Source organism: Rousettus aegyptiacus, unplaced genomic scaffold (assembly GCF_014176215.1).
Source record: "Rousettus aegyptiacus isolate mRouAeg1 unplaced genomic scaffold, mRouAeg1.p scaffold_m13_p_5, whole genome shotgun sequence".
NCBI classification, from domain to species: Eukaryota; Metazoa; Chordata; class Mammalia; order Chiroptera; family Pteropodidae; genus Rousettus; species Rousettus aegyptiacus.
In genome coordinates this window covers 76,815,041-76,827,201 of record NW_023416308.1, presented here as the reverse complement: position 1 = coordinate 76,827,201, position 12,161 = coordinate 76,815,041, and the positions used below count along the sequence as shown (strand labels likewise).

At 53.9% G+C, this 12,161-nt stretch overlaps 1 protein-coding gene across 10 annotated transcripts in view; it reads right to left on the bottom strand.

Annotated features, from left to right (window-relative positions):
* The window catches only part of ARAP1 (ArfGAP with RhoGAP domain, ankyrin repeat and PH domain 1), a 61,299-nt gene that overhangs the window by 10,326 nt on the left and 38,812 nt on the right, over window positions 1-12,161 (bottom strand). For 9 of the 10 annotated variants that reach the window (XR_004950872.1, XM_036220797.1, XM_036220798.1 and 6 more), the window contains 14 exons: window positions 11,832-12,031; window positions 9,853-9,938; window positions 8,246-8,428; window positions 6,929-7,103; window positions 5,625-5,759; window positions 3,646-3,781; window positions 3,234-3,336; window positions 2,190-2,385; window positions 1,865-1,916; window positions 1,594-1,757; window positions 1,182-1,394; window positions 742-847; window positions 190-337; window positions 21-107 (listed from right to left, as the gene is read on the bottom strand). Coding sequence is in view for 9 of the 10 variants with exons in the window: in XM_036220797.1 (XP_036076690.1) it covers window positions 21-107; window positions 190-337; window positions 742-847; window positions 1,182-1,394; window positions 1,594-1,757; window positions 1,865-1,916; window positions 2,190-2,385; window positions 3,234-3,336; window positions 3,646-3,781; window positions 5,625-5,759; window positions 6,929-7,103; window positions 8,246-8,428; window positions 9,853-9,938; window positions 11,832-12,031 (1,984 nt within the window). In the remaining variant the exon portion in view is untranslated. The remainder of the gene's footprint in view (window positions 1-20; window positions 108-189; window positions 338-741; window positions 848-1,181; window positions 1,395-1,593; window positions 1,758-1,864; window positions 1,917-2,189; window positions 2,386-3,233; window positions 3,337-3,645; window positions 3,782-5,624; window positions 5,760-6,928; window positions 7,104-8,245; window positions 8,429-9,852; window positions 9,939-11,831; window positions 12,032-12,161) is intronic. The other variant, XM_036220796.1, reaches the window with a different exon arrangement.

Here is a 12,161-nt window from a genome sequence, read left to right as displayed (position 1 = left end):
CCCCAGACCCTGTTCTTCACCTGGGTCCCACTGGCAGTGCCAGCCACACGCATCTTTACAATGGCAGTGATCTCCTCCCGCTGCTTCCTCAGCTCCTCTTCATCCACCTAGGAAGGGATAGGAACAGATGATTACTGCCGCCTAAGAGGCTCAGCCCTGCCCTCCACCACCCACTGGCTAGGAACGCACACTAAACACCACCACATAGTGGCTGATGAGGTCTTCCACCACATGGCCAGCCTTATAGTCCTGTCCATCTGTCTGGAATAGCGTAGGCCCAAACACAATGGCCAGGTTGTGTGTGTTCATCTGGTTCGTGTCTGAGAAGCACTGGACGCTGGACAGAGGAGTACAAAAGCTTTGAATAAGAAATTTGGCCCGAATTTCCCCATCTTCCTGATTCTTGACAGATCCATGACTGGACCCTGGAGTGAGGCCAGTAAAAGTCCTAGTTAAAGGCAAGTAGGGACAGTCTGGCCATGTCTTGGGTCCTGGGGAAGAGTAGAGCTGGAAAGCTGGGAGACCTGGCCAAGGTCCCCCAGCCTTTAGCTGAAACCTCCTCTATTCTCCCACCTGCAGGAAGTAAGTTGTGAGACAAATTGTCCAAGATTAGGACACATCAAAGTCAACACTCAGTTCTCAGGACTACCGGGTTCCCAGTGGAGGGCAGTCAAGGGTTGGGAGTAGAAGAATCTTCTCTATCCCATCCCTCAAGAGCCTCAAAATAGTATCACTTCTTACCAGTACAGGTGGCTAATAAGGGCCTTCACTGTGGCTCGGTTGACTGGGGGCAGATGTGCCAAGAGCTCTCGATACCTGGAGATCTTCTCTTCCTCATCCTCAATCTCTGGGTAAGGGAAGATAGATCAAGTCAGAATATCCCTCAACCTCTGTAACTGCCTCCCCATCCCACCCCTCTGGCTGCTCTGCCTTACATCCTAGGGAACAGTACTCCCTGCTCCCTATCAAGTCAAACCTGCAAGGCACACAGGAGACTGTGTATAGAGTGATAATGAAAATGAGAAATAGAGGAGGGAGGGAGACTGGAGATTGTTCAATGGGGCATGCCTAGCCCAAGTATATAATAGAGAGGGCTGGAATCTTGAGATAGGAGAGGACAAGTCAGCAGCCCTGGCTTGGATGGCTTGGATCTCAGGATGAGCACTAGCTGCAGGGCCCACCTGAGGCCTCCAGCCAGGCAAGGCGCTGGGCTTGAGTGAAGAGCCCGTCTGGCAGGTCTCGCAGGAAGCGTTTGAGCGCCGACGAAACGTCGTCCACATGCTGCTCACCCTCCTTGAGGTGCACAGAGCGAGCATCCTGCCTCAGGCTCTCCAGCAGCCGCTGTGTCTTTGATGTCTGCCCACACTTGCGGTAGATGCCCTCTGAAGTCAGGCCTGTAGAGGAGTAGGACTGAGCTGGGGACGGGGCAATCTGGGGGCAGGACAAAACTGAAGAGCTGAAGGCATGGGTCATGGGGTGGGCTCTTGTAGCTACTTTCAGAGGGATCCTGAGAAAGGGAGGCTTGGCCTCTGGAGCAGGAGGCAAAGGTCTCTCGGGACCGGATGGGGACTGTACCACGGGGGCAGGGCTCACCGCACTGTGTGATGTAGTCCACACAGCGGTACACAATCACTGGGATGTCCGAGTCACCCAGCTGCTGCTCTGATAGTGTGTCCCCTGAGCTTGCTGCTGCTTTCTGGATGGCCCCCAGCCAGCCCGCAAAGTCCAGCCGCCGCTCTCCCTGGATATACAGCGTCCTGGGCAGGGGACAATCAGTCACTTGGGGGTCCTCCCCTGTCCCACCCCTCCTACAGTTGTGTCAGACTGCCATAGGCTTTTCAGAACCCCTTAGGCCAGGGCTCACCTCCTTCGCTCCACCAGCACTAGCACCTGGTTCTCGCTGTCTCCTTGGACGGCTGTGGAGGGGCTGAAGTGAGGCCCAGGCCTTGTTCATAGTCCCCGACCTGTTCCTTCCTGAGCCCCTCTGGGTACACACATCCCTGGGACCCACCCACCAACGCATGGGATCGTTGAGATGCACCCAAGGGCAGGAGAGAATGTTGAGAGGGCAGGCTGGCTACTTCTGGCCAGGCCATGGTAGTATTCAGACTTCCAGGGAGGGGCTGGGGGATTGGGAGTCCAGGATAGGGTGCCCTGGAGGTTGGGGGACCAGGTCTGGGTCCACGCACAAAGTTCTTGCAGTTTCCGCAGATGCAATGGCTCTTCGCAGGACCCCTCTGGAAAGATGGTATGGAGCTCGGAACCAGTGAGGGAGAACCAGCCCTCCTGGGCCCGCTGTAGGCTCAGGCCAGCTTTGTAGGGCAGGCGCCCAAGGCGATCAAAATCCCGGGCCAGCAGTTCCTCAGCCAGGGGAGGCACAAATGCCTGGTAGAGGCAGGAAACCACATCAGCCAATACCACAACCTGTCTGGACACCCCTGTCCTTGGCTTGTGGGTACTGCCCTCTGCGCCCTGCTAGCTGCCTCCTCTCTCTTCCCTAGGGCAGAACCCAGCAGTGAATGAACTCAGGTACCATGCCCCATTTCACACCCGCTGAGATGTGCCCTTCTCTGGAAAATCTTCTCAGCCACCAGAGAAGGATGTCCCTTCTTTGAGCCCCATGGCGCCAAAGCATTCTTGCCCTCTGTTGTAACACTGATTATACAGTTGCTCTCTGTACTTGATCTGTCTCCCCCACCAACACCAACATGGAAGATATAGAAGAACCAAGACCAAGACTGATTCATCTGGGTCCCCAGGGCTCTGAAGGACCAACAATCAGGAGCCCCACAGAGGACTTATCAATGAACAAGTGAATGATAAAAGAGTAATAGGCCCTCACAACACAGGGGACCCCAGAGGGTACCTGGCTCTCTAGTCCCCAGGGCAGAGCTCTCCTCTGCAGGCTACCTAGCTCCTTCCTCCAGGACAAGGAGCTCACTCCCCCTGGAGGCAGCACTGTCTATCCTAAGATGGCTCTGTAATTCATTACTAAACATGTATTGAGCACCCATGGAGTGCAAGGCCTATAAGCCTTCTTCCACACATTTGAGAAAGATCTCCTAGATTTCCCCACACAGGGCTACAAATTATGTTAGGCTCTTGGCCTGAGAGCCTGTCCTGTGTCAGCTGCCCTCTGTCCTGGGAGAACTGGGATCCATGAGATCTGCCAAAAGGTCCCACCATACATCCTGTAGGACTCCCTCCACATCTGCCTGCTAACCCAGTCTTACCTTCGCAATGCACTTGATCCACTCATGAGCCAGCTCCGCAATCTCCAGCCCAAATAGGTATAGTCGTTCTCCCTCCGTGTACACCTCAAAGGTGTGCTCAAAGCTGTAGATACATAGGCCAGGATTCAGGCCCAACCCCCCAAGCCCCAGCCCCTCCATCACTGTTGTTCTCTGAACCCCACCCCTGACTGTCCCCATATGAGTGGCCTTCACCTAGCCCCCTAAAAATTGGTGGGAAAACCCTAGGCTGGGGCCTCAGGAGACTGGTTCAGCCCCTACACAGCCCCAGCTTGCTGTGTGACCCTGGGGAGGCCCTACCCCTCTCTGGGCCTGTTTCCCTGTCTTCCCAATGGGCATAGGGGGTTGGACCTTACAGTAATAACAGTCTGTGATTCTGCCCAGGGGTGCTCACCCATGGGTGTCGGGAGGGGGCACTGCCAGGCACACAATCTCGCTGGCTCGAATCTCCCCGTTGGGGGTCACTGCCCGCTCATTCTCATAGTAGCTCAAGACCCCGTCGCTAAGGACACACCAGCGTCGGCTGAACTCTGGGGAGAAGTCGGGCAAGGGAACCATGAGGGAGCCACCCACCCTCACCTGAACACCACCTCTGCATCCTCCCTGAGCCCCCACTCCCACCTGACCCATGTCCTCTTCATTCTAACTCAAAAGTTTTCCCCAATTCCATCCTCCTCCCTACAGCCCCACCACCCCAGTCCAGCCCACGCCTCTCCCAGGACCACTGCAGCAGCCTCTTCATTGTTCTTGCTTTTTCCAAGATTCAAAAGTACTCTAGCAAAACCAGACTCTGTCCTTCCTCTGCTCAAAACCCTTCCATCACCCTCCCCACCCCTGTCCTCAAGACAAAGTCAATGCCCCTCAGCCTAGCATTCAAGATCCTGGGGTCTGTGCCTTCCCACCTCTTCAAGCCCCTCTTGAACACTCCTGGGTATATACCCCATCTCCCTGCTTTTACTCATCCTGTTCCCTCCCCTCCATCCTTCAGAGCCCAAATGCCATAGGAAGCCTCTCATGTGTCCCCCTCTCCCTCCTGAGCCTCACGCTCCTTTGCCAGCAGTACCTAATAATCTATACTCTGCCTCCTCTTATGACTCTGAGGAGACTGACAAGATTCCATAATGGAACAGAAACAGGAATCTGGGCAAGAAAAGGTAAGAGAAAGAATAAAAGGTCAAAGCCATGCAGACTTGTGTAGTTCATAGCGCTGAGCTTCACACTGGCTCAGGGCTTCCTGGCACCCAGGGCAAAAAGGATGACTCAGGCAGTTACATAAATGACATTATCAGGCAAAGGGAGGTAGACTGGGATGGTGCCCCAGCAGCAGTGAGGAGATCCACAGAGTTCCAAAAAACTCTCTCTGGGAGTTGGAGGGCTTCATCTAGAGGTGCTGAAGGATGCTGTGAGCAATATTCTCAGACACTATCTCTTGTCCTAGCTACATGGACATGACATTGCCCTCTGAGGGTGGTGTGTCACAGAGCCTGCCACCTAGGCTGGGCTCCCTCTAGGAAAGCCAGCTCTGCTTCAGTGACTCTTCATCCTACAGACATTTGCCAAGTACCCACTGTGTACAAGGCACTGTTCTAGGCTCTGGGGGCTACAGTGGTAGCTAAGAATAGCTTATATTTCAGTGGAGCACAGAGAATCAATAGACAGACCTATAAATAATGTCAGATAAATGGTATGAAAGTAGGGTAAATAGGGCATGCTATTTTGGATAACATGGTTGGGTATGAGTCTTCAAGGAGCGACATTTAAAGGGAGACCTGACTGAAGTGAGGGACTGACCATGCAAATATTTGGGGAAAAGCATTTTGGGCAGAGAGCACAGTGAGTACAAAGGCCCTGATGGGAATGAATATGCATGTGTGAGAAACAGCAAGGAGGCCAGTAAGGCTAGAGTAGAGTGAGTGAGAGGAGATGGGTCAAAGAGGTAATGAGGTGGGGTGGTGATGTGGAGGTCCTTGTGGGATTTGGTAAGAACTATGGATTTATTCATAATTGGGGAGCAAATGGGAGGCTGAGATGAAAGAGGAATGGAACTTCAAGCTTAGTCCTCAAATTTCCTAGCATCTACCTGCTCCAAATACCAGATGTCCAGCACAGGGCCCACACCAAACAGGTACTCAATAGAGGCTTCTTTAGTCTAAAGGAAACTGGCAGTGACATGCTCTGCAGTGCTGTGCCCCACCCCCATCCTGATCAGCCCATTTATTATGTACTCCTGTGTACCCGAGACCACATCCAGAAAGCCCTCCAGAGTAACTCTGCCCCAGTGCACATGGCACCCTTGTGGGTCCACCAGCCTGGCCAGCCCTGGCTTCTCTGGCCCTGCCACCATGACAGAATGCTACTTTCCTGGGCACCCACCTTCCCGGGCACGGCGGTCCTGCAGTGGCTTGCTGGCAGAAGCAGTCTTATAGAGGAAGCCGCTGTGGCTCACAGTTGGCAGGACAATTGAGTAGTGCTTTTCTAGGGGCTTCATCAAATCCAGCCGAGATACTTCTTTTGGGAAGCAGGGGATGAATGGCTAGTCATGCTTGTCATCCAACAGTGCCTCCCCTCTCCCTCACCTGGGTTAGACATCCAAGCTTGCATTTAAGTCACCAGTCCTGGCTCCCTTGACTAGCACCCTCAGGCTCTCACTGCTACATCCAGCCATTCTTCACCTCTCCCTATATGTGTCAATCCACCTTGCTCCCAAGGCCTGGCTCTTGTACCTCCCCTTCCAGGAAGCCTCCCTAACTCCTCATCCCAGACCACCCCATTCTCCCTGTTGAGACACAGAGCCAGCACACTAGAATGAGGGGGGCCATGGGAAAACTCACTAACAATCCCTAGAGGAAGGTTTATACCAGATGATGCAAAGCCAAAGGAAGCAGCCTGGCTTCAGCCCTGCTCCCAGCGGTCCCAAAGTCCAAGCTAGCTGGGTGGTCTTCTGTGCCTCCCTGGACACCTGGGCTCTCTCCAGCCCAGCACGCCCCACCCACCCATGGCCCTGAGCCCAGAGCCCCAGCTTCGGAGCTCCACCCTCAGTCCTGGGATATGGCCCCAGAGGCCAGTCCTGGGCCATGATCAGCAGTCCTCACCCCCACCGCCTCCCCCAACCCTGAAAGTGGGAGCCAAATGGGATCCAACCTCAGTCTATGACAGAGCCCCACCCAGATAAAACAGTGAACAGGGCTGCTGTGGTGGGTTACCCGCACACAAAGAAATGCAACACACCCCACGACAGCAACATAGACACATTCTGCACACACACAAACCCCAAAGCCCTTAATACCCCCAGATGCAAGGAAACAGATTCATAGCAGCTCAGAGATGCACAGACATTGGCACACAGATGCCAGACAGAGAGCCCACGTTATAGGTCAGGGAGAGACCCACAAATACACAAAGAGAGATGCTGAGACAGAGACACCAAGGGACATACATATGAAAGGGGAAGCCAGATATGCAAACAGACATTGACATGCAAACTCAAACACACCTAAAATCACACACACTGCTGCACCAGTGCCTTTAAGGAGCTACAATTACAGCCTAAATGGTATGTAATCAAACCTCACAGGGCGATATACAGCCCTGCCAGACCCCCACTCAGCATCCTTTCCAAAGGGCCAGAAGCAGGGAGGCCCCATCCCTCCAGGTAGACAATAAAACTAGTCACTCACCCGTGGTCCGGTTGTTTCGAAGGAATTCCATCTGCAGTGCCTGCCCCGCCTGCTCGGCAAGAGCTAGAGGTGTGGGGGCCTCAGGGTCCCCTGAGAAGCAGTTGACCCCAGCGCCACAGCCCAGGAGCGCCTGGGTCTCAGCCAGGTCTGTGGTGGTCACTGCGGCACACAGGGCCTGGACAGATGAGAGAGGAGGTGGGGCAGGGTCAGTCCAAGCTGGAATGAGGAGCCAGTGGAAAAAGCAGGGTGGAGGGGAGAAGGAAGAAGAGGAAGGAAGGAGGCATCTAGGTCTGGGGGCCAATCTTCAGGTTTAAAGAGAGAGAGAGAAAGAAAGAGAGAGGAGAGGAGGAGGAAGAGAAAAGCCAAAGATATGAGGGGAGGGAGGACAGGCGAGGGGACAGGCAGGGGCTACCCAGCAAAGGCCAGGGGTCCCAGGAGCCCAGGTCTCACCCCTGCTGGTAGCCAGCCCCCAGGACCCTATCAGCTGCCAAGCCTGTTCTCTAGAGGATCTCAAGCTCCCTCTGCCTTGTGGAAGGACAGAGGGGGGTGCTTGTAGCTAATTCCTCCCACATTTGAATTCCTCACTGCCTGCCCAGCCCTCCTGACCAATGGGAGTTGCCGCCCCTTCTGGCCAGCAGGCTAGACTGGGCTGGGCTGGGGGCTGGACGCCTGGGTTCCTGGGAGGTGGAGGCCTGGCTCCCACTGGGCTTTTAGCTGGACTGAGCTTGCCTGGGTGGGGCTGCTTGGGGGAGGGACTAAAGGACGACCAGAGGTCGAAGTGGCATCCCCCTGCCTTGGAGCAGGCTACTTCCCACTCAGGCAGAGCCAGACAGGGGCCCAGGGCTTGGCTCCCAGCCTGTTAGGGCTTGGAGCCCATACTGGGCCTCAATCTTGAGTAGGGTGTGGATGGGGGTGGGTCAGAGCAACCAGCTGTTTTTTATGAGCCTGACAGGAAATAGCATCCTCATCAACTTCATTCCTTTTGGCAGGATTCAGAAGGAGCAGGACAGGGTGCAGGAGACAGAGGAATCAGGAGGGGAGGGAAGCAGACAGATGCTGAGTCTGTGGCCTTGGCCCAAGGGTTAGGCTTAGCTCCTCTTTGCTTTTCCCCAACTCTCCCTGTGGCTTAGGCAGGGCCCCTATACCCTCTAGGCCTCAGTTGACCCATATGCCAGCTCATCACCAGGAGCTGGTAGAAAAGATGGGCTGTGATGGTGAGGAATGTGGGGACAGAAGAAAAGGGGTGGTCTCGAGGGCCCTGACAGTGTAGGGAAATGGGGGCACTCTCAAGGGGCCCCAGAGACCCAGTGACCTGACCTTGTCCAGTTCCTCCTGGTTGCCAAAGAGTGGGTGGTAGCGGCGGTACTTGCCCTCAAGGTATTTGGCCTCCAGGTGGCGCCGCCGGGCACCGGGGCTACTGCTGGGCTGCAGGGCTTCACTGGGGGGCACACTGGCTGCCCAGAAGCGGTTCCCGGCACCATTGCCTAGCTGTAAGAAGAGCTGCGGGTGTGGGCAACAGGTTAGTTAGAGGGGCAGCCTATGACCAGGGGCCTGCGCCCTGCAAAATCTTGATTTCAAGGTTATCAGGTGAGGGGCTAGGAGAGCCAGGCCACCTGTCCATTTTCCCATTGGGGAAACTAGAGAGGTATACTACTTGTTGGTGGCCCTGGGTACTCTCCCACTAGCCTGGGCCTGAGCCCAGTTTCTCAGCTCATTGACAGGACAAATGGAAGACAGTCTGACAGGTGGACACCCCAGGCCTGGTTCCTGGTTGGGAGTTTTGTTATTTCCCCACACAGTCACACATCTGGAACTCTGCATTCCTGAGGCTTTCACAGTTTGGGGCACCGGGGTGGGGGGTGGGGGGTGGGGAGGAAAGCGCAAACTTGTCAGTCAATTGGGTGTGCAAGAATTTTGGAAACATTTCCTGTCCCTGACATTTCTCTAGGGTATTCCGCAGGGACTGAGCCTGCAGTTCCACCCCCACATAGCTCCAGAATCCAGCCATATACTCCTACTCCTCGCACCACAGGACTGAGCCCAGCAAACATCACCTGGGCTCCTGCAGGGGAAAAGGAGTGAAGGCAAATTCTGGGAAAGCGCAGGGGTGTAACATTCAGGGGACTAGTTTATTCATTCTTTCATTCTGCTGATTATTCGTTCCACCGTCATTTCCTGGGCCCCCCATCTTGCCTCTTTGTCAAGTCCTGTGTGGGGTACTGGGGTCACAGCAGAGAACAAAGTGGAAACAATACCTGTCTCTACTGACTCACTCTGTGACTTTGGGCAAGTCATTTTCTCTCCCTGGTCCTCAACGTCCTCATCTGTAAACTGGGGATTCTAACCCTAGCTCTGAGGAGATGTGACACCCAAATTGCTCTGGAGTCTGCGGCTTAGTTAGGGCTATCAGTAAGGCCCCGTGTGGTCAGCCCCTGAGTCCAGCCTTCTGTTGCAGGTTCTCCCCTGCAACTTCCACACATCAGCAGCTGGATTACATATATGCGTGCCCCTAAAGGAATCGAACATAATCAAACCCAGTGGTGCATCTGAGTACAGATGAAATAAATATTTTAGGTTTTGCAAGATATAAAGTCTCTGTTGTAAATGTATATGCATATGTGTGTAAGTATATATACATGTATTTTATATATGTGTATACATATATACATATACACATATTTTATATATGTATGTGTGTGTGTATGTGTATTTTTTTTAAACAATGCTTTAAAACTGTAAAAACATTCTTAGCTCACTGGTCAGTTTCCTGACTTTGCCAAATTCAGCTTTTCCAAAATCCACATCCACTGGATGATCCCAAAGGTCTCATCTAGCTCTAGGGTGCTGGGGTTGGTCAGATGGGGTTGGGAGATGCAGGCAGCAGCTAGACCCCCAATATAGGTGACAAGCAGAGGCCGCCCCACCTCAATGAGTGTTTCCGTCCACACCTTCCTGTCCATCTTCAGGCTCCGCACCTTGGAGACGCCAGCACCCATGCCACGGTGCTCCCCTGCAGACAGAGGGCCAGCTCAGGTCATCCGGGCCCTCTCCTTCACATAAGTACTCACCTCCTCACCCTACCCCCCAGTACTCACCTACGGTTAGACAGTGAGAAGCCACCACAGGACCCAGAGGCTAGGTCTGCAGCTCCGCCACTATACAGCTCCAGAATCCAGTGGCACACCACTGCTCCCTGCACCATAGGACTGGGCCCCGCAATCATAACCTGGGCTCCTGCAGCAACCCAGGGTCCCTATAGCCAGGCTTGACTCCCTATGGACCACTCAACACAGCCCAGCCAGCGTGATCTCTTTAAAATGCAAATTCCCTTGCTTCAAATCCCTGCCATCAGACCTTCCAATGGCTTCGGAGATTTAGATCTAAATTCCTTACCTGTTTCTCCAACCTCACCTCCTGCCTCTCTTCCATCCCACTCAGCTACACTCTCCTCCCTATTCTAATCCTCCATGCTCATTCTTGCCTCAGGGCCTTTATTCTCAGTTCTTTCTGCCTATGTTCTCTTCCTTCATCTTCCCAGGGCTGGCCTCCTCCCGACATTCAAATCTCAGCTGACACAATCACCTCCTGAGAGGGCTTACCACAAACACGTCTCTGCCTAGCACTTGTTCTTACCCGATAACTTCTATTGGTTTGTATATGTATTTTCTCCCCCTCCCCACTAGAATGTAAGCTGCCTGAGCCCAGCAATCTTGACTGTCTGTTTTAGGGTCTAGCCTCAGAGCTCAGAGCCTGGTACATAGTGAGCACTTAATAAATATGTGGAATGAAAGGGGTGGGGAGTCAGGGCTGGATAGAATGCAACCTTCTTCAGCTACAGGGCCCAAGAAGGACCCCTGCAGCAGGGAGGAGGGCTGAGGGCACTAGTAGTGCCTGGCATTGCCTGGCTCTGGCTTCAGCCTCACCTTCTGCATCTCGTCCATTCCAGTCATCCTCATCCTCAACAAGCTGATGCCTTCCTAATCTGGTCTCCAATCGAGTCATCGCTTTCCTGCACCCAGACCTCATAGCCCAAGCCTTCTTGGACATCTGCCTTAGACATCCCATACATAGGCTTTGGGGTTTTTCACTGAGCTCAGCAACTTCCCCAAACCGTTTCTCCCCTGGGAATCCCATCTCCAGCCACCCAAAGAGGCCACCTGGGCACTGTCAGCTCCCAAGGGGGCTATAGCCCCAGAACCTGGCACAATGTTTGGCACATCACAGACCCTCAATAAATGCTGGTTGAATAGAATGAATTTTGACCCCTTATCCTCCTCATCTCATCTGTCGTTGGGACTTTTACACCATAGATCCTAAACATCTCTCAAATGCTCTCCATCACTTCCCTAGACCAGGCCTCCTCCTCCTCCTCTCTCTTGTGGCAGCCTCCTCACTAGTCTCCAGTGTCACCCCCTCTAACTCAGCTTTCGCCAACTAGCCGGAGTCTATTACACAAACCTGACCATGTTCTTCCCACTGCAGCCTCCTACCCAACTCTGGATGAAACACTAGCTTCTCCCTCTGCATGCAAAACCCTACCCAGCCTGGTCCCTGTTAGCCTCTCCTGCCTGGCTTCCTCCCATTCTTCTAATGAGACATGGGCACTGGACCCCTAGAAGCTTGGGATCAAATCCAGACTCATTTATTTGCCATGAATGAGCCATTTTCCCTCTCTGTGCCTCAGTGTCCCCACCCATGACATGAAAAGTTGAATCCTTGCCTTGCAATGTAAGGATGCAGGTTAATCCCAGTGGGAAAGGCTTGGCACACAGATGTGCCTTCACAAACAATGACCTCTGTCTTCACTCTAGCCCCTCCAGCCAGACAAACCATCTATGGTCCCAATACACCAGCCTTGTCACAGGACTCAGCCCAGAGCCCTACCCCCACACACACCACACACCTGCACAGCGCTTGCAGATGACAACGCAGAGGTTGATGGAGGCCCAATCAGGCTGGGCAGCCCCGCAGTCAGCACAGAATCTGTTGGGGGCCACAGCCCAGATGCGCTCAGCCACCTCCGAGGTAGACAGGGCCTCAGCAATGGCTCCCTGCATGGCCTCTAGCCACTGCTCCTTCTCTATCTCCGATTCGGCTAAGAAGCTGGGGACACAAAAGTGGGAGGAGGGAGGCTGGTGAGAAAGGGCTCAGACGGGTTTGGGGGCCACATAAAGGGGCACAGCATGAAGTGGGAGAACAAGGCATTGAGAGTTTATAGTCAGAAAGGGAGGAA